The sequence below is a fragment of the Anomalospiza imberbis genome, chromosome 21 (assembly GCF_031753505.1).
Source record: "Anomalospiza imberbis isolate Cuckoo-Finch-1a 21T00152 chromosome 21, ASM3175350v1, whole genome shotgun sequence".
Taxonomy (NCBI): Eukaryota; Metazoa; Chordata; class Aves; order Passeriformes; family Viduidae; genus Anomalospiza; species Anomalospiza imberbis.
This window is the reverse complement of record NC_089701.1, coordinates 4,780,558-4,808,110: the sequence shown is the minus strand read 5'-3', so window position 1 is coordinate 4,808,110 and position 27,553 is coordinate 4,780,558. Positions and strand designations below refer to the sequence as shown.

General features: G+C 45.6%; 1 protein-coding gene and 1 long non-coding RNA gene across 4 annotated transcripts in view; one reads left to right on the top strand and one right to left on the bottom strand.

The window, feature by feature from the left end:
• ABL1 (ABL proto-oncogene 1, non-receptor tyrosine kinase) overlaps nt 1–26,634 on the top strand; it is a 77,851-nt gene extending 51,217 nt beyond the window's left edge. For all 3 annotated transcript variants that reach the window (XM_068211229.1, XM_068211230.1, XM_068211231.1), the window contains 10 exons: nt 3,769–3,942; nt 4,684–4,979; nt 10,060–10,332; nt 14,172–14,256; nt 14,620–14,797; nt 16,961–17,145; nt 19,277–19,429; nt 20,066–20,155; nt 20,454–20,618; nt 22,966–26,634. In XM_068211229.1, coding sequence (XP_068067330.1) covers nt 3,769–3,942; nt 4,684–4,979; nt 10,060–10,332; nt 14,172–14,256; nt 14,620–14,797; nt 16,961–17,145; nt 19,277–19,429; nt 20,066–20,155; nt 20,454–20,618; nt 22,966–24,665 — 3,299 coding nt within the window. In that variant the 3' untranslated portion in view covers nt 24,666–26,634. The remainder of the gene's footprint in view (nt 1–3,768; nt 3,943–4,683; nt 4,980–10,059; nt 10,333–14,171; nt 14,257–14,619; nt 14,798–16,960; nt 17,146–19,276; nt 19,430–20,065; nt 20,156–20,453; nt 20,619–22,965) is intronic.
• Nucleotides 1,699–4,687, bottom strand: LOC137486179 (uncharacterized). The gene is made up of 3 exons (XR_011005609.1): nt 4,345–4,687; nt 3,104–3,238; nt 1,699–1,762 (listed from the first exon to the last, which is right to left on the bottom strand). It is a non-coding gene; the product is annotated as an uncharacterized lncRNA (long non-coding RNA).
• Nucleotides 26,635–27,553: the final 919 nt, after the last annotated feature.

Genomic DNA, 27,553 nt, shown 5'->3' with positions numbered 1-27,553 from the left:
CTAGACCAGAATTGTTCATATCTGAGAGTTCTCACACAGCCCCTAACAGTGATTCATGGCTCTGTATGAACAGTAACGAGTAGGAGATAGTTACACTTACGAAACCTTTTAGTGTGCAAGCATAAATACCTACTGGGAAAAACTTAATTTAGGGAGGAAATGATGACATTCTTATGGCTAATGCCTCAAAATACAAGCTGCTGTTGTCTTATTTCAAAGTCTGCACCACTTTAATTAAGAGTCATCATTTAGTTGTTAGTGGAGAACTGAATTACAGTACTGCTTTAGGACTCCTGTCAGGAACCCAGGTGTTATCCAGAGCACGGTATGATCAGAGTAATAAATTGCAGCCTTGCTGGGATGCAGCACAAGACAAAGTGGATGTGTGGAAGGAATGACAGCGCAGCGATAACAGATTGAATTACGCTCGCTTCCTGCCCCATCGCCGTGCCAGGATGGCCTCCTGTAGGTACAGCAGCCAGGCTGATTTATTAGGAGGAATCTGGCCCACTGAAGATCTCAGCAGCGCTGTAAAATTGTAGTTAAAACCAGCAGTAGGAGGTGAAGAAGCTGTGTGTTGAAAAAGACTCTCAATATGTAGGAACAGCAATGTCTAATTCCTGCTCTGAAGGACTGGAATGTCTGGGCAGATTTGCTGGAGAATAGCTCAGAGGGATAAACGCTGCTGACAGCCGGCTGTACGTGGCTCCCAGATGGACATGTCCTGTCTGCTTCTCTCACTTCATGGTTTTGTGTCCTCAGTCTGCTGACAGTCTCCTCCTGGGGCCCAGACCTTTAAAAGTGTGTTTTGTCACGGTCTATCAAGCTACACTCGGGTCACCACAATTCTGCTCTTTCCTTTACACTCTTCTCTGTGTTGACTCAGGGCCTCATCCTCCCTTTCTGGACACTCTTCAAGCTTCATTCACCACCTTCCCCACCCCAGTTCTTAACTTGGGGTTCCTACCTTCTGGAAAAACCAGCCCCCCTCAGCCCAAGAGTTGTCTGGCATGTCTCCATCGTGCTCTCCTGCTCAGCATGTTCACACACAGCCCTCACCTCTGTTGGGGTGCCTGTGGCTGCACAGGAGAGTCAAACTGGAAGAGACAGAGGGTGTCTGAAGCATCCTCTGGTTTCACTGGGAGACCGGTGTGGTTTTCCAGCCTAGCAGATTCTCGTGTGTGTGTTTAACAGCCCTTGCTCTTGCGGGTCCTTGGTTTTGCAGGTGTTATCACTGAGTGGGTGTCTGTAGGAATGCCATCGAGCAAAGCCAGCCTTCCCCGACTCCGTACCGCACTCGTGGGTGTTGTTGGCACTGGCACGGTGTTGTCTCACAGCTGAATCGAAGCACATACCTTGGCATCCATGTGTAATGAGTCAGTCCCAGCCTCGCCACAGCCTGGGCACGAGGGAGGGATTCTTGTGGAGCGCTTGGCTTTGCTCCCGCATCGCCATCCCTGTTTGTGCCTGAGCCATCCTCACTGGGCTGCGATGTGCTGGAGTTGGAGAGGAGCCTGCCTTGGATTTCCTGCCTTCCTGTCGAATTAGTGCCCCATGTGGGAGGCATTTTCCTTCCTAACGGAGGTTATGGTCCATCCCACGGAGCAGCGAGTGCTGGTTTGTCCCATATTTGGGGGAGAGCCTCACAGCATTGCTGCTTGCTGCTTGCTGAGGTTGTGTCTGCCCCTTGCAGCTCTGCTGTCCGTTCCAGGTGTTCACTGATGGTTTAACTCCTTGGAGTATCTCCCATCACTGTAGTGCCCTGTGTTTGATAAGGGAGCTTAATGGGCTTGACAGGATCAAAGTGTTTTCATGGTAAAATGATTATAGCTTAATTTCTGAAAGTGAATTTTCTGTTTCTTGTCTCATTGTCACTCCTGAGGGAAACCCAGGCTATTAAAATATATTCTGCAGGATACAGGTAGAGGAAGCCAGGATGTCAAGGTGCTTTAAGATAACCCCCAACACACTACCACTTTTTCTGACGGTGGAATCATTTAGAAATCGGAATTGTTTAACTGCTTTGATTCACTGTGGAAATATATCTCCCTGCAGTTACAGTTTGGCTAGGAAAGCAGACCCAGCAGTGTCTGTATTTGCTATTTTGCTCACATACATCATATACATTTTCCAACAAATATAGTAATACTCATGTACATAAATAACCACCCAGAGAGCCTTTACCAGTGGTCACCTGACCAACACATCAAGGATGCCAGATTGCCTTTGGGTGAATAGTGGCCACCACTACTATTTGCACTTTCACTATCAAAAATGATACAAGAAAATAATGTGTATTGTTATGATTTGTGGGGTTGAATTTTGGGGGGGTTGGTGGGATTTTTTTTTTTAGCATTTCCCCACTGGGAACATATTTTGGGCATGTCCCAGTCTGCACTAAACTTCCATGCCTTTTCTGATGCCAGTTGCATCAGTTCTTCACTGGTTTACTGGCGCAGCTTATACTGAATTTCCAGGCCAAACAAACAGTAGTGTTAAAACCATGCTTTGACAGGATTGCATCTGTATAGCAGCACAATGCTACTGAGTATTGCAGGTATAAAAAGAGTTCTGTGCTCCCAGGTGACCTGACAGTCTAGGAAACGCTTGGCATGGAATTTCTGTGTCCAAAGCCCTGTCTGTGCAGAAGAGAGGTTCAGCAAACAGGGGCTGGTGCTGTGTAATGAAGGGCAGTTCCATGGGGCAAGGGGCTGCTGTGACAGTGCCGTGTTTCCTGTCCCCAGAGCCGCACTGACGCAGTGGTTTGTGTGCAACTCTGTGACCTCGCTCAACAAACTCATCCAGATGGAGAATGACCCTTCAAAATACAAAGTTTCACAACTTATTGTTCTGGCCCTGTGCCAGTACAGTCAGGCATGGTGCTGCCAGCACATCTGGGGGTAGCGTGTTAAAGAGTGAGGGGGCACAACTATCTGGAACATTTCTGCTCCAAACTCCACAGTCATGCTCCAAAGTGAAGGATTTGCAGGAACAACTGCACTAAAATTCCCTGGTGTATTGGGACTTGCCTGATACTTACTGAATATTGCATGCCTAATGTGCTGCAGTGTATAAAAAACTTTGAAGGTTGGTTTTTGCTCACCTGTAAAGCTCAGTTTTCAGGAATCTCTGTCTTTGGAGTTGTCTTAGGGTTCCTAAAAATGTAGAAGTATGCTCAGCACTGCTGTGGTTTGAGTGATGGGCAGGAGGGAGGACAACAAAAAAATACTGCCTTGTCCTCAAATAAGAAATTATTTAAAAAACTGTGAAGACCAGAAAGACCTAACTCCTTCTTAAATACCATGTCTTATAAATCTCACCATGTCTTATAAATGGCTCCATTTGCTGCATGTTCTAGCCATTTCATTTATAGGATAATTAAGGGATTTACCTTTTAAAGGTCTTGGGTTTGTTTTCAAATCTAACCATTCCAGCACTTAGGTGTGAGCCAAAGGATTTACAGGCAGCAAACAGCCTACGTGAGCTGCATTTACTGGAGGGATGGAGAGGGGCTTTCCCTTTCCTGTATTTCATGAGAGACAGGAGCTGGGGGCTCTGGGAGGACTGGGGACAGCTCTGGAACAAGAATGTCTTGCCTGTGTGGCAGGAGATCTGCATTAAGGCACTGTCCATATCCTCTGACGCACGAGGAGCACACGTGTCCTGAAACAATGCAGCTTAGAAAGTCAGAGTGTGTGGGTTGGCCAGATGGCTTTTATCAGCCAAAATGAACCTGCTTTTTCTTTTCTCTTCCTCTTTCTCCTCCAGAAGCCCTTCAGAGACCGGTAGTGTCAGACTTTGAGCCGCAGGGTCTGAGTGAAGCAGCTCGCTGGAACTCCAAGGAAAACCTTCTCTCCTGCCCTAGTGAAAATGACCCCCACCTCTTTGTTGCACTGTATGATTTTGTGGCAAGTGGGGACAACACTCTCAGCATAACTAAAGGTAAGGTCACTGGCCAGAATTCCACTGGGAGTGTGGGAGAAGGTGTAGGAAGGAAAGTCGCTGTGAAATAATTAAGTTTTACACCAAACCCTATGGAATGTTTTTTACTGTGGGAAATCATCTTAAACAAATACAAATATTTCACAAAGTCATGACCATTTTAAAGGTGATAACTGTTTTTTTTTTATTGCATTGGGCAAGAAACCGTTTGTCAAAACTAAATTCTCCATTAGGATCAAGAATTTGAACTGAGAAATTAAGCTAAGCTGATTTTGGAGGCTGGCCTCTTATTTTCACAGTTCTCAAAACACAGTCCCTGTTTGAAAAATGACTGTACAGATATAAGGACCAGAAGGATTGAGAAAGAAAACACTGTATGTACTCCAAGTCACATCTACTTACCTTCCTAATTGAAATTATTTTTTTATTGTTTATCCACTCCAGTTCTTTCCTAGCTCCAACAAGCCAACTCAGTTCAAATAAAATTTGCTGGATTCATTTTTTAAACTTGAGCAGTATTGGAGCTGGTGCAGAACTGCAGGAGAGCCTAAAAATCTGAAGCATGTGACTTTATTTGGCTTAGAGAGGTCCACTCAAGCTTGAAGAGAAACACATGCTCCCTGCTGAGTCAGATACCTATTCTTATAGGAGATTATTTAATGATCTGTTAGGCAGAAAGAACTTACCTTTGTCCTCAACTCCCAGGCTTGCCGTGCCTAAATCCATTTTCTTTTCCCCAAGGTGAAAAGCTCCGCGTGCTGGGCTACAATCACAATGGGGAGTGGTGCGAGGCGCAGACCAAGAACGGGCAGGGCTGGGTCCCCAGCAATTACATCACGCCCGTGAACAGCTTGGAGAAGCACTCGTGGTACCACGGGCCGGTGTCGCGGAACGCCGCCGAGTACCTGCTGAGCAGCGGCATCAACGGCAGCTTCCTGGTGCGGGAGAGCGAGAGCAGCCCCGGCCAGAGATCCATCTCCCTGCGCTACGAGGGCAGGGTCTACCACTACAGGATCAACACTGCCTCCGACGGCAAGGTAGGCTCCAGGCTGTGCAATCCTTGCTGGGGTACTTGGTGGAGCAGTAGCACGCGAAAGGAGCGGTTCTGAGCTCTGGTCACAGGGCTCGTCGTCTGTGGTTACAGTAAACTGTGAGATTCTGACATGGCTGGGACAAAACGATTCTGTTCCTTTAGCAAACCGTGTAATACGGATCAGCAGGAACATTATATCCCTTTCTTTAAGGGAGAAAATAGTAGAGTTAGATCAGAGCAGAATCAAATAGATCGTTAATAAGAGATTCTGAGAATTGTTGTCCCTTATGTTCAAAAGATAATCCCTGACTGTCAAATCAGAAAAGTCATCGCCTGTTGCTAATAATCTTATAAATATTAGGGACAGAATGCTTTCTGAGGTATTCTGCAGTATTTTTAACTACTGTTTTGATTTCTCTACAGTATTTCAGCGCGATCATTGGAGACGGGTAGGCACTTTCACTTTTATATGGGCTTTGTCCCCAGTTCCTTCATTTTTTCCCTAGATTGTTGTGTGCTGTAGCAGTGGTGCAATGCTGTGCTTTGTGGATGCTGCAGAGGAATGTTAGCATAAAAGTGTAGTTTTCCACAGGTTTTTGTTTTGATTTCATGGAAACATTGCTACTGGCATTGGAATTTGGAAAATGTTGTTTTTCAACAAATCTATTTTAAGCAGTGTCTCTTTAGATCCTGTGCAGAAGTCGAAGTGTGGGTCTGGAGCATGGCTGCTGAGGCTCTTCTTGCCAGCATCTAATAGATGACAGATTCAATGCCATTAGATTTCTTCAAAATAAGAAAATAAAAGTAATCAAGTATAGCAGCAGCCCACTGTGCCCAATTTTCCTTTGTCCTGTGAGAGCTTTACTCTTTTTACAGCAATACTGGCAGCAAAATCTTTAGTATGAAAATACAGGGAACCAGTACACCGTGTTTCCTATTGATCAGACTCAGCACTCTAAAACCTCCAATAAGATAACCAGATTTTATTCAGCGATGAAATATTTTTTTGTCTGCTTTAGCAAATGGGTTGTAATTGAGACAGTTCTGACCATGTTATTTAAGGCAACATATTTCCAACTTACGGCATTTTGATTCTTCCTTCTCCCTCCCATGGAAACACACTCTGTGGTCAGCATCAGCTCTGTGAAGTGCTGACATGCACCATACTTGAAGGACTACATGGCAGTCTGGAATATCATTCCTCCTCCTGTCTCTGTAGAGGATATTCCTTCTATTCCCATAGATGCTGGCAGATGAGCAGCGCTCACATGTGAACGTTTTGAACCGAAGGCTCCTTGGGTTGGTGTAAATAAGCATGTGTCCGTGAGGAGATAGCACATGTTCTCCATTTGAGCTCTAATAGAGTTTGGCATATGAAGTCTTTCATCCTAGCAGAGCTGTTTTTATCCCAGAAAAACAGTTCTGCAGAACTCCAGTAATCCATTCAGGTCTGTGTTAGCCAGGTTAACTGTTCGTTTTCCACAAAGTTGCTTGCATTGGTGTTTTTGAGAAAAAATGCAGGTTGGAACAATTCACTAAAGGAGATCTGCAGCTCATGCTACTTGGAAATACAAAGTTGAGCAGCAGCAGTGACCAAGACCTGTGGCTTTTGGGCATTGTAGGATCAAGCAGAGAGGTAGCCACAGTCTTCCTGATGCTGTGCCAAGTGCCAGCATCCCTGCAGGAGGGGCAGTTTGCCATGTCCATGCATCATGTGCTACAGTTCGCAGCCTGGCGTGTTAAACCTCATCGGTTTCAATTTGCGTTAACGAGCCGGGCAGTGAATTGCGACATCTTAGCGGCAGATGTGCTGCTGGGCTGGGGACACTGTGCTCTTCCAGAACCCTGTCCCTGGCTGTCAAAGCTGAGGAGCTGGGATGAGAAACAGCCAATATCCCTGTTTGTCCCTCTGCAGAATGGAGGCTGCTGGAGCAGGTCCCGCTCTGAGCTGCTCGTGTCGCGCTCTATTTATTACCGGCTTCGCAGCAGATCATGGCCGTGCTGCATGAAAGCTCTTACCTTCACTGCCCTGAGCACCTGGGGCCCTCCCAGCCTGCTGTATCCTTAGTCAACATGTCCAGGGAATTTAATATCTCCCAGTGCTGCAGTAAGGATGAATGGCTTTGGTGGGATCATATCCTGTGCTTGACAGAACACACTTTGGGAGAAAGAGGTATTAGAGAAGCATGTGGAGCAGCTGCTGCTCAGCACAGTGGTGTGTCCTGCATTTCAAAGCCTTACCCAGACTTTTTCCTGGGGGAAAATTGAAGGGACTAGAGAGATCAGAGGTTTGTACATCTTAATTTTAATACAAATGATATTGAATGCATTGGCATTCATCAACTTCAAAAAAATTCCTCTGGGAATTTTTTCTTTATATCCCACTTTAATGGGTCATACCATTTTGGACCATCCTCTAATGTTTTGTTTTGTTGGTTGGGGTTTTTTTAAGGTATTAAAAGTGACCTTTCTTGATTTGGCTGGCACAGTGCAGCCAGTCATCTGGTAAACCACTTCCATGGTACAGAGGACTTGGTTTTCCTGACTTGATAGTACTTGAGGGAAAACCTATTGAGAAACCCAACAGAATAAATAGCCTTGTCCAGCCAGTTCTTCAAATCCTGCTGTCCTCAGCAGGAAGGAAACAGGACTGGGGTCCTGCTTGAGTCTCCTGGAGCCTCCAGTGACTGAATTGGATGCAGATTTGAATCATCTTGGATTTTTTGGTGTGGATATTCAGTTTTGTCTGCTGAGTGGGGGGAGCAGGAGTGCCACTGGATTCAGGATGTGCTGAGGTTAGCATGGGCCAGTTTAACCACCTGTACAAAATACCCCAGCCAGGAAAAAGAGATGTGGTGTGGTGGCAGAAGTGCAGATGAGCAGCCCATTTGTGCAAGCAGAGCCTCTTGAAAAAGGACTGGTGTTTATGGTTTGTTTGCTAAACAAAAATTGACCAAAGAATGTGTCAACAACATAGCCAGGAAGCAAACTTGAGTCCCTACAAAACTCAGGTGCTGGGTCTGTTACCTCTGCGACAGTACAAGTCAGTAGCACCACATGGTTTTCAGTGAGAGGTTAGAAAAAACATCTGCCTACAGATTAAACACATTTACTGGTGGACATTTATCTTAATGTAAATGGAAAACTTCACGAGTGTTAAGGCATGGAGTGTTGTTCTTGTGGCCTGGACAGGGCAGTCCTGTTCTGTCCTCATCTGCTACAGCTTTTCTCTGAAATCTTTGGCCATTTATTTAGCTTCCTTCTCCTTCTGTAACAGGATCTTACAATCTGTCACACTAAATACAGATATCTCTAATTTTCATGATATATAACTTGTCATAAAACCATGGGGGAGCTTCCTTCTCCATGCCTCTCTAATACTTCCAAGTAATCCTGGAGTTCAGCTTTTTCTACATCCATATTTTTAGATGTTAATTCTCAGTGTAACATGGGAACTGCTCATACCACTGCAAGTACTTCAAGTCGTTCCCAAGCAGGCATAGCTTGTTCTCAGCTGTGGTTGTACTGGCTAATGCTTGGTCACTCACACCAAGCAGGTGTAACAGCCTCTTATGTTGTCACTTTTCTGTTCTGAGAACATCTGGTTTTAAGGTGATTGCATCTGTTTGATCATGAAAAGTGTTGTAGGTTTTTGTAGGGTTTTTTGTTTGAGGGGGATTTTTTAGCCATAGTGTTGAAATGAGATTTCAAAAGAATATCTGATTCATTCTGGTAGAGAGTTGTGAACAAGCTCCCCAGGAGGTTGCCATTATTTTTCAGTCTTCATTAAAAAGACTAATCAAGTTTGAGGGTGGTTTTGTCCCTTCCTGCAAACATTTTTTTCTATTGCACACGCAGCTCCCTTTTTTGTTGGTGATACTCTCTTATTGTTGGAGCTTCACAGATGGATTTTCTTTTTCCATCCAAATATTCTGTCTAGGTGGAAGAAGCAGAATTTTACCCTAAGTCTGGGATTTTTGGATGCCTGGCAGCCCCATCAACTTCCCAGCCTCCTGAAATCCCAAACAGGTGGCTAGTGCACATGCAGAAACTGTTGAGTGTACATCCAGCATGTCAGAAGCATTTGGGAAGTTTGATCATAGCTCTTGGCATGTGATGTGAGCTGTAAGACTAGCTCTGTGTGGAGGGGACAGGAATTTGGGTGGCCTAATATGGTGCTGCTCTTCCTTCAAGCTTGTCCCTTGCCAAACCTTGATCCTTTGTGAGAAATGGAGCTCTTCCATCTTCTGTGTTATAGCCTAGACTATGATGCAAAATGCATGTTGATACAAAGATTTCTCCCTGTCTCCTTCAGGTGTAACCAGCACTTTTCAAATAATTAAATTTCTAGGTTTTTTCACTTTGCCTGGCAGAAGACTGGGCTTGAGGATGAAAACTGGAAACACTGCTCTGGTGGGAGGGAGTCAGTTGTCTGTTATCTTTAGCAGGATTTTAGGCTTAAAATGGATCTTCTGTATAAATGTTAAGAAGGTAACAAATATGGGTTATCGTGCCTCGCAGCAGGCTTTCATTCAGCGGTAATGATTTTCCTTCTGTGCTATCGATCAGTGCCCTTCACAGGGATGGAGCAAACCAGCTCCTGCCTTCCTGCTAAACCTCTGCAGAAGCTCAGGCCTAAAGCAGGGAAAACTCTGTTGTGCCAGTGATGCTTCAGGGAGAATTTAGGCAGATGAAACCGTCATAACCAAAACAGTAATAGTGAAGTCAAGACGCTGAGGGTGACAACCCCTCCATACTCTCCAGGAAATGTCCCACTGACCAGACTTTTGAAAAAAGACATCTCAAGCAACAGCATGCCATTCTAGTGCTATTTGCAACCATTTCTGCCCTGTTGTTTTGGCAAAGTGCATGTAATTTTCTCCTGAATCCATGCCTTTCCCATGTGTGCATTGATTGTTCTGGGCTCTGGAGCTGGTTACAGAGCTTCTGGAGCTCACAGTTCCATGGCTCAAGTAGAGGCAACACCACACTTGGCTTTCACAATTCTGTGATGCAGTTCCTGTGTACGAGCTCTCTGAGGGGCATTACCTGAACGAGCTTTTCCCTTCCCCTTTGGTTCCCAGCTCTATGTGTCTTCAGAGAGCCGCTTCAACACCTTGGCAGAGCTGGTCCATCACCACTCCACCGTGGCAGATGGGCTCATCACCACGCTGCACTACCCGGCCCCCAAGCGCAACAAGCCCACCATCTACGGCGTGTCCCCCAACTACGACAAGTGGGAGATCGAGCGCACCGACATCACCATGAAGCACAAGCTGGGTGGAGGCCAGTATGGAGAGGTGTATGAAGGAGTCTGGAAGAAGTACAACCTGACAGTGGCTGTGAAAACTCTCAAGGTAGGACTCAATCTCTGAGCATTCCCCATTCAGCTGGGAGCGTGTTCAGGCTGGCTGCCTGCCTTCGGTTCTAGTTGTGTTTGTGTTGGTGGTGGCCCTCCCTTTGAGTGCTCTAGGCTGGAAATGGAGTATTTTTAAGAGTTTGATCCTCTTACACTTTATGTGATACTGATAACACTCGTATCTAAACAAAGGAGGATGTTAACAGCACAATTTTTACTGGAGAATGGATGAAACCTTAGAAAAGTAAGCAGTGCCGCGGTGTCTCGTGTTCAGGGTGTGGTAAAGGTGAGCTCTTCACGGATGCATTTCACACCAGCACAAGCTGGTGTATTAAAGAAAACTGTGGATTGTGAGTCAGTCAGCATAAAATTCAAAGGTTGTGCTTGAGGGAGGCTTTCCATGTTTTGATTTTCTGTCTTATGTGGCATCTTTCCCAAAAGACAAGCTCCCTGTGTACCTGGAAGTCTTAAGCAACTGTTCACAGCTGCTTCTTATCAAAAGACACAAGAGGAGGAAAAATGGTATGCAAGCTAAGGTATATTAAAATTCATAAGTGGCTTTAATGAAGAACTGGATAATCAGTTCTGTTTCTGGCTCTGCTCCCTGATTTCTGCGTCTTAGTTTCCTTGTCTCTTGAAATGCAAATAGTGCTCTGTGAGTTCATAAGGTCATTTCTTAATTCATCTATGTTTATAAAACTGTCTTGAGATCTTTTGGCACCATCTGCACGCATTGCATTTGATTGCTTAATAGGAGTTTATGCAAACTTGACACCATGTTCTCTCTCCTCGAATGGGGACGTGGTTTGGTCTTGCAGAAACAAACAGAACCGAGGGTTTCGTTTGTTTCTTTTTGGTTTTTTTGCAATGGAAATTTTGAAGTGGAGAGAATTTGTAGATGCTTCAATATGAGGGGAAGAACTTTTCCTTGATTTGGGGAAAATATTTCTTCCTCGCTCTCTGAGCAGCGGCTGCCTCAGTACTTCTGGGTTGTCATGGCTGCAGAAAGTATTTTCATTTTGGCCTTTTCTGTACTCTGGAGGTTCCTGCTGCTGCTCCCGGCGGGGGAGTCCAAGTGCAGCTTGCACAGGGAGCGAGTGACATCTAGTGTTGTCCCTGCTCGGGATTGCTGGGAGCGCCGCGGTGCAGGTGAGCTGGGATGTGACCAGGTTCAGCAAAACACCTGCTCACACTGAGGAGAGCTCAGCTTTTCCCTGCAGCACGGCTTGCAGTAACATCTTCCTGCTGCTGGTTGCAGTGTGAGGATTCCTGATGCTTTCAGACTTCCCATCTTGCTCCAAGCTGAAGTTGTTGCTTTCATTCTCTTCTCCCTAAAACCCATCAACAAAGACAAGCTGCATGTTATCCCATCAAATCTGTTTGTGCAAAGGAGAAACCTTAATACAGACCATGGCTATTTCAAATAAATAAATATTTAATGAAACATGACTAAAAGTGGTTCATAATGTAGTATGGAGCAGCATGTTCCACTGGGGAGTGTAAGAACAACCAGGAAGAGAGTTGAGAAACACTTCAACCTGCAATTATGTACGCTAAAACCATCCTTAAAAGCAAATTTATAATCCACCTTCTTTAAATCCATTAGTCTACTGCCTGACAGGTGGGATTACAGCTTTCTTCAAAGTTTTGGGAAACATTTTAAAATCACATTTATATCCCATTTCTACTGGGAAAAACAAGCCTTTTGCAGCTTCTGCCTGAATCTTTGGATGACTCATTTTATTTTCCTTTGAGAGAACGTTTTTCAAAACTTTGTATGATTCTTCTTACTCCTTCCCCCTCTACCTCAGATATCTCTATAAGAAAGATAAAGGGAGAGCAAAGACTAAAAGGGAGAGGAGGAAAAAAGTCCTTCCAGTATCTTTTTGAATAATGATGCTTATGAACACCCATTTGTTGTTCAGTTTTCTGTCAAGTGTCTAAAGATAGCTCATGGCTGGCACAGAACTGGAGAAGAAGCGATGGAAGCAGCACACGCTGTTCCTCAGTGCTTAACTGGAGAGGGCAAGACCATGTTTTGGTTATGAGATGTTGCCTGTTAAAATCCATCCCTGGCAGCTCTGTGAGTTGCACAGGACACAGTACCTATCAGGGGCTGTTATAACATGACACGCTCTGAATTTGTGTTTTTGCCCTCAAATTGGACAGGAGCACGAGGCAGTGGCTGCAGGGGCACGGAGCTCTGTGACCTGCAGTGGACCAAGTGCATCCGGTTGTGGCTCTGGCCACAGCTGGTTCTTCTGAGGGCCATTTAATGGCTGAGCTGCTGTGAGCTGGTCAGCTCAGCACATTTCTTACTGCTCACCTCAGCTCTGCTGCCCCTAGGACTCCTTCTACTTTTTCTTTTGTTGTTTTTTTTTTTTTTTTTTTTCCTCTCTCCTTTATTTTTTCCCTGGCAGAGAAGCCTGTGTTTTAAATTAGGCAGCACGTAACCCTGGTGTCCCTTAATGCCATGGCATGGCCCTGTGCTGTGCTGGGAAAATGCTGGACAGCCAAAACTGTTTTATTTCTGCCATGGTTTAGTATAGTGAGAGCTGGAAGCCAGTTAAAGCTTGGTCCTTTCCACGAGATCAGATTTGCAGAGAGGTCATTGCTACAGTGGTTCTCTGTATGTGTCCTTCCTATTAATATGGTCACTGAGAGGTAAGAAATTTCAAACTGTGGAGCAGCTATGCAAAGGACAAACCTTCCAAGGTTTGTGTAGCATGAATAGGACAAAGGCACATTTAGGATAATTTTGCAACCTGGATTATTAACCCAGTTTCCTTTGCCAAAGAGAATAGTTTAAGGTTCTGCTCACAAGGACCTTTGGACTATTAGTTTTGACAGTGTGTTGAGCAAATCGCAGCTGTCAATCAAGCTAATTGGCAATGAATAGTAAATGATTGAATGGAAGTCTTGGAAAAATGTTCTCAGTGCTAAGTGCAGAGCAGGGAGCTGGCTGGATCTCACAGTGGCAGCCCACTGTTATCGTTCTCACCAGCAGCAGTAAATCCTTTCCAATCCTTCCCTAAAACACTTTGTCCATGTAGCCTGTCAACATTAATCCATCATTGAAAAAAATATGGATATAGAAAGAAACATTGCTTTAGGAATAGATCTGTATTTTTGCACCACTTTGAAATGACCTTCCGGCCATTTGGGGCGTATCTGCTTCAGAAAAATATGTCTTTTGAGCAAGATTGTATCTTCCTTGGTTTTGTGCTGTGCCAAACCAACTTTATGGTGCCCAACAAATTGGTAGTGACACGTCTACCCAGAATGGATACGTCGTGGGTCAGGCTCTAAATGCCAGAAATGAATCTGTGAAACCTTAGGTTTTCAGTCACATCATGGCTGCCATCGGTTGTGCCTCCCTGACTTGGAGAGGGGATTTCTTGTACCTGCTCAGTGAACACAAGGGCCTGCCTTTCAGCAGCCTCTCAAGCATTTGATTGTGGTGTATCCTTTCTTTTATGTTCGTTCTTGTTCCTTTTCGGTACTTTTTTATTTCATGTTATTTTTTCTTTCTGTTAGGAACAAGCTTGATTTTCCTTTTCAGCTCCCAAGCGCTCTGTGAGAAACCCTTCACAAAAGGGATATGGATTTTCTTGCCCCAGCAAGCTCAGCTAGTATGAAAATGACAAAAATATATATTTTTAAAATCATACAAAAAATTAATGTTTGTAACTCCCTGGCTTTGTGTTGTGGCTACGGGGAAAAATTACTGTGTGAGAACTGTGGCGTCAGTTTGCAGTTCTTTTTGTGTCCTCATACAAAAATCTGTTTCTCCTTTGTGTACACTGCCTTTGCCAAAGCTTTGCCATTGTTCTGCAGGAGGATACCATGGAGGTGGAAGAGTTCTTGAAAGAAGCTGCAGTAATGAAGGAGATCAAGCATCCGAACTTGGTGCAATTATTAGGTAAGTGATAAATACCAAGCAGAGGGATTTGAACTAAACCCTTGTGCAGTGATATGGATGTTAAGGAGCAGATAAGCTGCTTACCATACCAAGGCTTTAAATACAGACACTTATTGTCTGGCAAAATTCACAATTTGTACCACTAATACATGATTTTTAATGATCTCGTCTCCCTAATGTTTAATTTGCCAGGGGCTGAAGCAGAAAATTAAGCTCCTCTATTAACCACTTCCAAGCAGAATCCATTCTTTCCACGAGCCCCATTTTTCTGCCTTCTGGAGGTAGAAATTGCCTTCGAGGATGAAACTTGAAGATTCACTGATATTCTCCAACATTCACTGTCAACTTTACGTTGTTCCCCAGGGGTGTGCACACGGGAACCTCCTTTCTACATCATCACAGAGTTCATGACGTATGGGAACCTGCTGGATTACCTGCGGGAGTGTAACAGGCAGGAGGTGAATGCTGTGGTGCTGCTGTACATGGCAACTCAGATCTCTTCAGCCATGGAGTACCTGGAGAAGAAAAACTTCATCCACAGGTAGGAAGGACAGTGAACACCCTTGAATCTTCAGCACAGAATAATCCTTGATGTGTTTTCCTCCCTTTCGGTCTATCACGGCATTGATTGGTGTCATGTATTTAACACACTAGTGCAAATCTGGCACAGTCTATTAACCTGTCTAAAGGATGGGTTTTCTCTCAGGGTTTTTCTCTTGCCTTTGAAGTAGATGCAGGTGAAAGACACATGAGTACTTAAATGTTTTGGGCAAGGCCTGAAATGTGAATTTAAGCCAAAGTAATGGACTTTTAATGGATCAGATAAGCCACTTCCTTGTTTCTAACAGCCTTTCAAACCAGCTGCAGTTGGTGATGCTGGATGTGTGCAGGTCCCCGCAGCAGAATCGCCCTCCGAGCACCGCCCCAGCCCCCGTTCTTTCTTGTTAGGTTCACTTTGTTTTCCACTGCAGGGATTGTTCCATGCTATTGTCCAGATTGTGTATTCACTTTAATAAGCATCTCTGCTGTCTTTAAAGTCTCAGGGACTCTGACCTTTAAAGTGTGCTGCAATTATGGCTGGAGCTTTGCGTTCCTTGTCTGCAGAAATGGGCTCCTGGCAATGTAATGACACATCCTGCGCCAGGGCTCGAGAGTGCCTGAGCTTTGTACAAGATGCTCTCAGTGTCGTAGCGTGACCTTTCCTGCCCAATTAACTGGAATATGGAATTAGCATGTGTTTTTTTTCATGGAGACAAATATGAAGATCGTGTGTAAAGTTCTAGGTGCTCTTCTAAGCCATGAGTTGCCTTTGCTGCTTGAAAGGCCTGGTTAAATGCTGCTATCGGTCAATAAATTGAACAGTGATGCTGCCAATTAAAATTTCCAGCCTTTGATTTGCTCTGTTGAAAGGATTTTGTCCCTTCAGCCCACAGGAAGTAAACTTTAAAAACTCCTTTGTGTGAATCTCATTTGTCTTCTCTGCCATTCATTTAATTTCCTCTTACTTTTGATGACCCATTTATCTAAAATAAATAGTAGCATTTTTCCTTATCAGCCACCCCCATAACCACCTACCCAATTACTTGAGGAGTGTTGTCACAATTCACATCCATGGATTCAAATGCTGGGCTCTGACCTCATTTAATGAATCAGGAAGGAGGAGGAATTTGATTATGGAGAGGAGCTTTTATTTAGATAGACATTGTAGTAATCAGCATTGATAAGAAGGTACATTCAAAAACACTATGAAATTTAAATGGGCATCCAGTAAGATGTACTTTTTTCTGTTTTTTAATTTATTCCAGTTGAGCAGAACAAGCAACAAGAAACAGCAGTGTCTGCCTCATATCTAAAGATCTCACAGGAGCTTCCTGGCACAATCAATTTTTAGTTCAATGTGACATAATCTGGAAAAGTGTTTTTAACAAAACCTAATATTAGGAGAAATGTGCTTCTGTGCTTTACATTTTTATCCTCCTGAAGCATTTCCAAGGATGCAAACAGCATGTACAAGCCAGGGAAGTCACAAATACAACGTGCACATCTCTCACCTGCCAGGGTGAGGCCAGTGGTGGAAAAAAAAGAATGTGGAGAAAAAGTTAAATCTGCTTCTTGCCCAGTCCTTTGAAAATGCCAGCACTGATAGCAGAGGCTCCAGCAGGTTTGCAAAGGCCAAATGCTGGTTGTGAACAGGTTGTGTTGTGAAAGGTGGTACACCTGGGAGGAGGAAGAGCAGGGCTGAGAGCTCATCCTGGTGCTTAAGCAAGGACTGGAAAAGGAGTTCTGGAGAACAACTGGTGTTGGCTGGGGTGACTGAAGTGCTGCAGAAGTGGGCAAGAAGTGAGGAATTGAAACTCAGTTTATTCAGTGCTCATCCCCAGCTATTGATAAGTTGAGCACTGACATTTCTTTGAAATATTTTTATCCTGAGGGTGGCAGCTTTTATTGAAAGTGAGGGGGCTTCTTGAAGCTCTCACTTCAAATTAGAAGGAAAAAAAAAATTCGGATGACAGTCTTACGAAGACGGAATGGAAAATAACTTTCCTTCTTGTGTGTGTGCATGTAACTCCAGAATTTCTGTGTAATATTTGGATCAAAATAATCACACAGGCCCAGGTTTCTTCGGGAACAGCAGGCTTCCTTGCTATCACTAAAAGTGAGATGGTAAAGACTTCTCATTGCCTATTTTTGGTCTTCTTTTTAGGGACCTTGCTGCCAGGAACTGCCTTGTAGGGGAGAACCACTTGGTGAAGGTGGCAGACTTTGGCCTGAGCAGGTTAATGACGGGTGACACCTACACAGCCCATGCCGGAGCAAAATTCCCTATCAAGTGGACTGCACCAGAAAGCCTGGCCTACAACAAGTTCTCCATCAAATCCGACGTCTGGGGTAAGAATTTGCATGGGCAAATTAATGCAGATGATAGTCTTCTTTTCCAGAGCTGTGAAATGAGGCTGTTGTGGAACATTCAGGAGGGAGCAGGAGGTTCCCTGGTTTGAGCCACAATGTTCTGTGAGCTTGTCAAGAGTGCAGGAACTAATCTCTGCTTGGGCAGTCTCAGCAGAGCACAGAGAATGCCCACCTGATTTTATATATTTGAGTTGTTGGCAAATATGAAAAGTAAAGGGTAGTGTAATGTTAAAAGAAATGTATGAAATGGGACTGAAGAGCACCAGTGCTACTGCCTTGACGGAGTTCTGGCATAGGACTATGAAGTGATACATTATTATATAGCCAAAAACTTTCTAAGTACTTTAAGGAGTAAAGAATCTTTTTAGGTTCATTTTATGTTAGGGGAAAAAAAAAAAGTGTGTATCTGTCTAGTGATAGCTCCAAGCTCGTCTTTCTGCATTTTAAAGGAATAATCTTTGGAATGAGATGAGGAGAAGCAGAGGGAAAATTTGATGACAAATGGTTATTGAAGAGCCCTGAAGTGCTGGTGATAAGAGTAGACTTAGCTAAATTGAGCTATATTGTATCAAATCTGACCACAGAAAATCTCATTGTACTTTTATCAGTACGTTTCTTTGGATTTTATATCTCTACAATAGCTGTTGGTCAAATTCTCAAAAGTGCCCAGTGACATGAGATAGAAGTTTGTGGAATGTGGTCCCAAAGGCACTTGGAAAAATGATATCCTGAGCATTTTCTATGTATAAACCAACAGAGAGAAGTGAAGCAGAGGTGAAGTTTTCTGCAGTTTAGAGGGGAAATGTGCAGAGAAAGGTTTAATGTTGAAGAAACTTTTAGGTAGATGGCTGATGTAAAATGTTTTGTAGATGGAGGAGGAAAAGCCAAAACAGCCTTCCAAGGAGTATGTGATTGCTGACCAAGGTGTTCCTGCTGCTTTGTGTTTCCGTGTGGTGTTGGCTGTTGAGTGTCTGCCACAGTCTTAGGATGTTGCTGTACTGTTGTGGTGGCTGCAGGATCCCTGGTGCTTTCAATAGCAGAGTGCACGGGGGAGAAAAGATCCCAAAGGAATGTGGGGTATCTTTATTTAGGGTTAATAACCTCGGGAAGCAGAGCTGGGGCAGTGGACTTTGGGATCTCATCAGAGATCAGCTGTCCCCGGAGGCCAGGGCTGCTGCTGGGCACGCCAGGGTTTAGATGTTTTCACCTCAGTGCCTCAAGACAGCAATCAAAGAAAATTGTGCACAGAAATGTCTAATGTAAATTGCCCTTGGTGGCGTTGCCATGTAATGTGATGTGATTTCCTTACTTATGCAGAATTGTAATCGCTTTCTCTTCAGGTTAAGAACAGAATAGGGTGACTGAACTAATTACATGCAGGTTGTTGAACTGGTGTTGGGTTTATTCTGTGTGCCTGACTCCTGGGTTAGCTGCCTGACCCTGCTGCTGACCTGCATCCCCACTGACTGCTGCCACTTGAATGCCTGTTCCAAGACCCTTTTTGTGCTCTCCCTTTTCCTATTCAGCTTTCCCTGGGCCCAAAATGTCTCACCCTCACCGTATCTCATTGGTAGCAACTGCTGAAACTTTCCTCTCACTGCTGCCTCCCAGATTCCCCTTCCAGACCACACTGCAGCTAAACAAGGGCACCCCAAAAACACTGAGCTATTAAAATGTGCGAGTCCTCCAGGGAGAGGTTGCAAATGAGAGGAGCTGTCGCACTGAGGGAGCAACTGCAGTGCAGCAGTGAAGCAGTTTCAGCTAATCCACTGTGAAGTCTCTTAATTGTGCCTCTAATAGGACTTGAAGGATCTCAAGGCGTTCAGGTTTGAGACAACTGATACATTGAAAATTAGTCTAATTCTACCCTGTCATATCGCAGGAGACTTGTCTGTGCTGACGGAGAGGCTTGTTACGCTTCTTTAACATTTAAGCTGCTGCTGAGCATGGGATCTGAGCCACCCAGGGCTGGTCTAAGTGTGCAGCACTGTTTAGTGATGACTCCCACTAAACATCCTCTCAAATTCAAGAAGAAAACAAAGCTTATTGATTTTTTTTCCTCTCTCTTTTTTTTTTTTTTTTTTTTCTTCTCTCTCCTGCTCTACTGCAGCCTTTGGTGTTCTGCTGTGGGAAATTGCAACCTATGGTATGTCCCCTTACCCTGGGATTGACCTGTCTCAAGTCTATGAGCTGTTGGAGAAGGACTATCGTATGGAGCGTCCTGAAGGCTGTCCTGAGAAAGTTTATGAGCTCATGAGAGCATGTAAGTGTTTCTTAGCCCTGCACATGCTTTTTAGCTCTGCAAGGGTGCAATAAAAGTGCAGGGGTCTGGCTATGTACCACAAGGCATGAGAACCCCCTGCCAGTATCAGGGAAGGTGCAGTGCTCTGTGGAAGTGTTTGGTTAAAACTGTTTTTTCTAGAGGATGAACATGCTATGAAACCAGCTGTTCATCTCTACTGGGAGCCCACAGGCCCAGAGAGGAGATTTGTTGTGGATCTCAATGCTTCCTTTGTCTCCTTTTTCCTGGCAACTTAAAGAAAAGCTTGTGCTCCAGGGATGAAGCAGGAGCTTCATTTGGCTTTTTGCAGGACTGACTGTGACTCTTCACTGTGGCCTTTTGGTATGTGACTCAGTGCCCTGCACTCTTCCCCAGCAGTGCTCAGCACCTACTGTCACACACTGACACCAAAACCTGATTTAGGGAATGCTGGGTGTCTGCCGCTGTCACTGAGCCAAAGTGGTTGCAGACACTCAGCACCCTGTAAATCAGATTTTCATGTCAGTATTTTATCTCAGTGTATTGGAAGGGAACTGTGATTTCTGGCTCCTCCTGGTGCAGGGTACTGAGTGTCTGCTGCTGGAGGGAAGATTTGAGTGGTGGTGTGCTTTTTTCCAGGCTGGCAGTGGAGTCCTTCTGACAGACCATCCTTTGCTGAGATCCATCAGGCCTTTGAAACGATGTTTCAGGAATCCAGCATATCTGATGGTAGGTCTGGGTCCCCCTTGGACCAGCAATTCCAGGGGTGAGGAAAGGGCTGACTGCATCCTTAACTCTGCTGTTATTCATAGACTGCTTTGCAGTGAAACTCAGTCAGATATTTGTGTACATGAGGTTATTTTTTTCTGGGCAGAGATTTCATTTTAAAGGGCCAAATGGCTGAACAACTCCAAGGAACCCCAGTTTTGTGTTGTTTGCTTTTCTTTTGTGCTGTTAATTCCGAACAGAGCGATAGTTTTTTATCTTCAGTTGATTGCAGTGATTGTTTTTCTTCTGTGCATTGCAGAGGTGGAGAAGGAATTGGGAAAGAAGGGCATGAGGAGTGTCGTGAGCAATTTCCTGCAAGCCCCAGAGTTGCCAACCAAAACGCGAACATCGAGGAGAGCTGCCGAAAGCAAAGATGCCAACGAGGGCTTGGAGACTGCACATGCTCGAGGCCAGGGGGAATGTGGTAGGTTTTAATTAAAGTCATTATTCCTTCAGGAAATACAGGGGGAAACAAAATGCACATCTAGCTCCAGGCCCTCACGTAGGCAAAGCTGTGCCTAATCATAGGTGCCATCTCTCTGTACCAGGGCTGTGTTTCTGGGTGACAGGCTGCTGAGTTTGCTGTCCTGGGTCCAGAACTCCTTTTATTAGTTTTTGCAAAGGTGGGTTGTTAATTCTGGAGCCAGATATACACAGCAGCTGGGAGTGTGAGTCCTTAACTGGCTGAGGGACTGGTGATCTCCCTGCTGTTGCTTAGAGAAGCCCTTGGAGTTCTTTTAACTTAATGGCTGTTGCCTGCAGCTCCCTAAAGACCAGAGCCTGAGCACAGAGCTCTCTGATTATATCCTCTTCCCATTCCCTGGCAGGAGCTATCAGTGGGATCTCCCACTGCATCTGAGTGTTGGGTAATCTGCTGTGTTCAAGCCACTTTACACTACCACACTGCATAATTTAAAGCAGGGTGATAGCTTGGGTTTAGCAAGCCTCATAAGGGAGGTTTCTTCACTGTTCCATCCTACCAGATTTGTGCTTGCAGCACAGAAGAGTATTACTCTTGGCAGGCACCAAATATAATTTCAGCAAGGGACAAAAAGGTATTTACAGACTCTTCCATAAAATTAAACTTCCAATCAGTTTTTTCAGGCACTTACCTTCCATTCCAAGGTAATAAAAGCAGTGGTAAAAGGCTGAATGAGTACAGGAGATTTGTGTCTAGCACTATGCTTGAAAAACAAGAATGTAAAATGAAATGCAGTGGGGTTTTTTCCAGCTCCTGTTGAGGCTGCCTCTTCTGACCATTGATGTGACTGACCTCTTTTGTGTAATGTCAGATTCACCCAGTGGTACATGTTTCAGTAACCAAAGTACATCAGGGCAGAGGGAGGGGAAAATGAGGGGATTTAAAATGTTGGAAAAAGAAAGTATCAGTGACTCAGGAAGGAAGGTTATTTACCATATATAGGAAATATAATTGCCTATTATTACAAGCTTTTGAAGTTAAAATAATTTCATTTAAATACTTGAGAGCTTTGAGAAATTAAAGTACAGCAGGCATAATATGATTTTAACATTATGCTGGGAATAATTTCATTCTTTACTGTGGAAGAAATTTTTTCATGATAAAGTTTTATTGCAGTTTCCCTTCCAATTGTCAGTGTTTCCATAGCAAGTCCAGCAGCTGGAAGCTGATCCTTAGTGCAAGCTGCTAGTTTTTTCTGGATTTCTGCACATCTACTGTGTCTGTACTCAGTAAGGCCATGGTCTGGCTCTTCTGGCTGTCCAGGTCCCCCTGATTCCCATAGGAATGGTGCAACTGCAGTGTTCCTGTGCAAACATGTCCTCAAACATTTCTCTCAAAATACACAAATTTTTTTTTTTTTCAAATTCACTCCCCTCAACCAAAATCCATTCCTCAGCCAAAATCCTACCCATAGCATGATGATCACCAATTTGTGACTAAGAAGCATCCTTCCTTATGACTGTGCTTCATCTCCCTTCTTGCTGCCTAGTCAAGCTGTAAATGTATATGCTGCCCTGCAGGCATTCCTCCTTTGGATTAGAATGCCATTGGAGTGCCTGGCCCAGGAACGAGCCCCTCTGTCAGTCAAACACAGAGACCTTCAGGACTCTCTATGAATTTATTATAAACCATTATTCATTTTTAAGTACTGCTTGTAAGTGGAGAGAGGGTCACCCCATTGCTTCCCTCTGCAGCAGTGCTGCTGAAGGAGGCTGGCACTGCCCCTTTTCTCTGTTGCTGTACAAAGCTGAGCATCTTCACAGTGGTACAACCTGAAGTGTCATATCTTGATCTCCATTTCTGCTCATGAAACAGTCCCCACAAAGGATGACATCAGGAAAATGAACGAGGAGCCTGGGGATGGAGGTGGGTTACAGAGGTGCCTTATTAATTCAGAGGGTCAGCGATTCAAAAGACAGCAATAGCACAGGGACTAAAGCAGAGGCTTCTTCCTATTTATCTTCTTCACAGTGTGAAGTTTAGACAAATCTCCAGATGTGAGGAACCGAATCTGAACACAAACACGTAGTGTTTGTATGTTGCTCTTCCAGTCAGAAACCCACAGGGAAGGTAGTTTGGCAGCCACCTCAGGAATGAATGGATGCAGGATCATGGACCACGTTTAGTCTAGGCTTGAGTGTGGCTGCGCTTGCTTTATTTCTGCTCTGAAGTTGTGTCTGTTTAGAGAACCTGCACCTTTTGGAGGTGCTGCACTGGTTTGATCCTGTAAGAAAATGGGTTATTCTGGCTCTTTGAGCAATGCTCAGAAAACTTTCCTTTTCCCTTGCAGACCTCCTGGATCACGAACCTGCTGTTTCTCCCTTGCTCCCACGGAAGGAGAGGGTGGCCCTGGAGAGCAGTTTGAATGAAGATGAGCGGCTGCTTCCAAAAGACAAAAAGCACAACCTCTTCAGTGCCCTGATCAAGAAGAAGAAGAAGACTGCCCCTACCCCTCCGAAACGGAGCAGCTCCTTCAGGGAGATGGACGGACACTCGGAGCGCAGGGCGGGCGGGGAGGAGGAGTGTAAGGATGCTGGCAACGGAGCTTTCATTGCCCCCCCTGCAGACACAGCTGAGCCCTCCAAGTTCCAGAGCCCGAGCAATGGGGCTGGTGTCACCAACGGGGTTGTGGCTGGGAACTCTGGGTTCTTATCTCCCCACTTACGGAAGAAGTCCAGCACGATGAGCAGCAGTCGAGGGGTGGCTGGTGAGGAGGAGAGCAGTTCCAACTCCAGCAAGCGTTTCTTGAGGTCCTGCTCAGCCTCCTGTGTGCCCCATGGAGCGAAGGACACAGAGTGGAAATCCGTGACTCTGCCTCGAGATTTGCAGTCCACGGGACGCCAGTTTGATTCCTCCACTTTCGGGGGCCACAAAAGCGAGAAGCCAGCATTGCCTCGGAAGCGGGCGAACGAGGCCAAGGCTGACATTGCTGTCAGGGGAACAGTGACCCCTCCTCCACGGCTGCTTAAGAAGAATGAAGAGACTGCTGATGATGTGTTCAAAGATGCAGAGTCAAGCCCTGGTTCCAGTCCTCCCACCCTGACACCAAAACTTGGCCGTAGGCAGCCTGCTGCCCCTCCTTCCTCCAGCGGGCTCCACAAGGATGATGGAGTCAAATCCAGTGCCTTAGGTACCACTGTGATGATGGACCAAGGTTCTGCCACCAAACCCAACCCTGCTGCGTTTGTGGGGGCCAGCAAAGCTTCCTCTGAGGAGCCACGCCTGAGGAGGCTCAAGCAGACCTCAGAGTCGGCAGGGAAGGACAAAGGGAAGCTATCGAAGCTGAAACCAGCCCCTCCTCTCCCACTGTCTTCATCCTCCATTGCCAAGCCTGGGAAGGTTTCTCACAGTCCCAGCCATGAAGCAGCAGCAGATGTGGTGTCTGGGCCGAAATCCAAACAGTTGACTCAGGTTGGAGAGGCTGCAAGCAGTGATGCTGTCAAGCCAAACCAGTCAGGGGAAGGTGTGAAAAAGCTGGGGATCCCCTCTGTACCAAAGCCACAGTCCTCTACAAAGCTGCTGCTGAGCACAGCACCCCCAGCTGCCTCTTCCTCATCCATACCCTCTGCCCCAGGCGGGGACCAGACGTCATCCACAGCCTTCATCCCCCTCATATCCACCAGGGTCTCACTGCGGAAGACCCGGCAGCCCCCGGAGAGGATTGCCAGTGGCACCATCACCAAAGGGGTGGTGTTGGAAAGCACCGAGGCTCTACGGCTCGCCATCAGCAAGAACTCTGAGCAAATGGCCAGCCACAGCGCCGTCCTGGAGGCTGGCAAGAACCTCTACACCTTCTGCGTGAGCTACGTGGACTCCATTCAGCAGATGAGGAACAAATTTGCCTTTCGGGAGGCCATCAATAAGCTGGAGAACAACCTACGGGAGCTTCAGATCTGCCCCGCGACCGCCGGCAGCGGCCCTGCGGCCACCCAGGACTTTAGCAAACTGCTCAGCTCGGTGAAAGAAATCAGCGACATTGTTCAGAGGTAGCAAGAAACCAGGCTGAAAAACTTAACAAGTGAATCAGTCAATCAATCACAATGGGCCAAAGCCAGCTGTGGAGAGAGTAACGTGTGGACTGACAAAGGAGCGGGGCGTTCGGGTGAGGGCTGTGCCAAGGACGCAGACTGTGAATGGACGCCCCAGCTCCAAAGGGCAGGGCTGGGTTCACTTCCCACCCTCTGAACTCAGATTCCCTGTGTTTCATATACTTGTAATCGTCTTATCTGTGGAGTTCTTGCCTTGTGGACTACAAGTCTAAATGCTGATGTCACACCATGCCTTTTTATTAATATTTTATTGTTCTGGACAAACCGTTGAGACTGAAGCCAGACTGGTGGACACTGAGATGACATCCTCCTCAGGAGGACTTTGTACTGCATTTTTGTCCCCCCCTCTGCCCTCCTGTACATGAGGATGAGTGTTTGGATAGCAATATACCCACTGCATTTCTTGGGAGAGTTTGCCCAGCACATGGACCTGGACCAAGTCTGACATTTACCTGACACTAATGCAACAGATTTGGTGCTTGGGAGGGAAGGGGGGGAAATTATTAATGTAAGGTTTTTTAATGACAGTATGCTACAAGTGATGATTGCCCAAATTCTTCCTCTGATTCCACCTGCTACCCTTCCTTTCTGTGTTTTCAGTAGTTTCTCAGTGTTGTTGAGCTCCAGTGTTGGAGGCAGCACCTGCTGATGTCACAGCCCAGAAGCCTTTTTGTGGATCTCCCTCGGCAACAGAACGGGCCTGGAGAAGGTCTGGAGGAGGATGTGGCACTCTGGTGATGTCTGACACGAATCAGGCTGGTCTTCGGGGTGGGGGTTGCAGGTGGGAGGATGGCGGTGGGAAGAGCTGGCTCGGGGTGAGTTCTGAGGCACCACTGTGCCTCCAGCAGCTGTTCTGGCTGAGCCTGCACATGGCAGTGGGTGAGAGCTGCTGTGTCTGCAGTTGAATTTCCAGCAGTTTGTTTTGTGAAGGGAGATGGAGCCTGGCCCCTGCCCTCCTGCAGAGGGCAGAGCCCTCTCCTGCAGAGCCCCCTTTGGGGGGCTGTGGTGCCTGCTCTTCTGTGCCACTGGAACCCCCTGAGAGGAGCTCCAGTGCCAGTACTCCGGGGTTAAAAGCAGTCCTGCCTTCATGCCAGCATGGTTCCATCCAGCATCAAACAAGGATCTGTGGAGACTGCAGACATCTCTCTGGGGTGCATCTCCCGAGGAAACTGCCACAACATCCTGACAGCAAGACTCCTGGCCTTCCTTGCCAAGGTCCTGTGACCTTCTCAGTTGATGCTGGGAACTAATTGTGACTCATGGCACTAGTGAAAGAACAAAGTTTAGGGCTATTAACAGTGCAATTTAACTCCTCTTAACAGTTCCAACCAGGAGAAAAACACGTTTCCCATTTTCTGTTCCCCTGTAACTCGTGACCCCTCTTGTGTATCTTAAACACTAATTGCCTTCAATTGTATTTTATGCTGTTCTCTTTGGAACTGTTTGTTTTGTATATGATTTCTAGTAGTTCACTCATGTGTGTTCATGCCACTTCTCACCCTCACAAACAGCCATGACTTAACATGTGACAAATGTTCAAAAGAAAATACACACTTCTGCCACAGGCTGCCTTTAAAATTGTAAGAAAAAACCCAACCCTTGAATTGTCTCTTTCCTGGAGGTACTGTTTTTACTTTGATAACATATTGTGCCACTATATTATACATTTGTATCTTGTTATTACACACTTTTGTAGACTTGTCTTTTTTACAGTGTGTAAATAGCTCTGTCCTTCATCTCTGTGATACTTAAGGGGGTCATTTCCCCTTTAATTTAGTCCAGTACAGATTGTTTTTGTACATGACTTTCAATTCTTCTCTCTTTCTCTATTTCCATTTTTTTGATTTGTTTTTTATTCCAGTCTCTCTTGCCTAGTATATTTAAAAATAAATCAATGTTGAGGAAAACTCTTTGTTTGTCTGTTGGTGAGGCTTTTCCAAGTCAGTTGACTCCCCTAAGACTCCTGATCCAAAACCAGGAGTTCCCTGTTTGGGTGGTTCATTGTGACCCTTCAGCACAGTGGGATGGTCAGAGCCAGGCCAGCAGCCCCTTCCCATGTTCCTTTGATCTGGCTCTGAAAAGTCAGGAGAGAAAAGAGATGCACAGAGTAAGACTGTGTCATCACCCCTTCTCTGCTGTTGTCCTCAAGGAGATTTATATCAGAGATTTGACTAAACTTTTCCTCTGTTAATAGTTTGTGTTCTATAATTCAGCTGCTGTTGTGTTTTCCTCCTCCTCCTCTGCTATGAAATGACCCATGAGTTTCTCTCCTCATACAGTTCCCTCTGTCATTTCTGGTTGCTTATTCTTCTTTTCTGTTTCTCTTCAGCCTTTCTAGTAAAACTTGAGGTGGGGGCGACGTTTCCAGGTACTGAGCAGCCTCTAAAACCAGCCACTGCTTTGATTAATGAAGAGGCTAAAGACTAAAAAAGGATGAGAAGGAAGCAAGGGCAGGTGGCAGTGTGTGGTGTGCCTGAGCTCCCACAGTTCCACAATGATGTTTTAGGGTTGTAAGCCAGTTCTCTGCATTTCTAATCCCCTCAGTAAGTCCCTGGTGAAATCTGTGGGTCCTGGCACCGGGATCTGGGCTGGGGGCACAAGGCTGGTGGGAAACCTTGGCCTGCTGTCACAGCAACTGCATTGGGCTGCTGGTGAGGCTGAAGAAGGTGAAGGAGAAGCAGGAGGATGCACTGGTGAATAGAAAGAAAATGAATGGCCTGCACTTGGCAAGGCACAGGCACAGCAAAGGGGTCTGCAGTGAGCGGGGCCGCAGCACCCTGGGAGTCCTGGGTGGGACTGACCAACACCCTGGCAAAGGTCAGCGTCCAG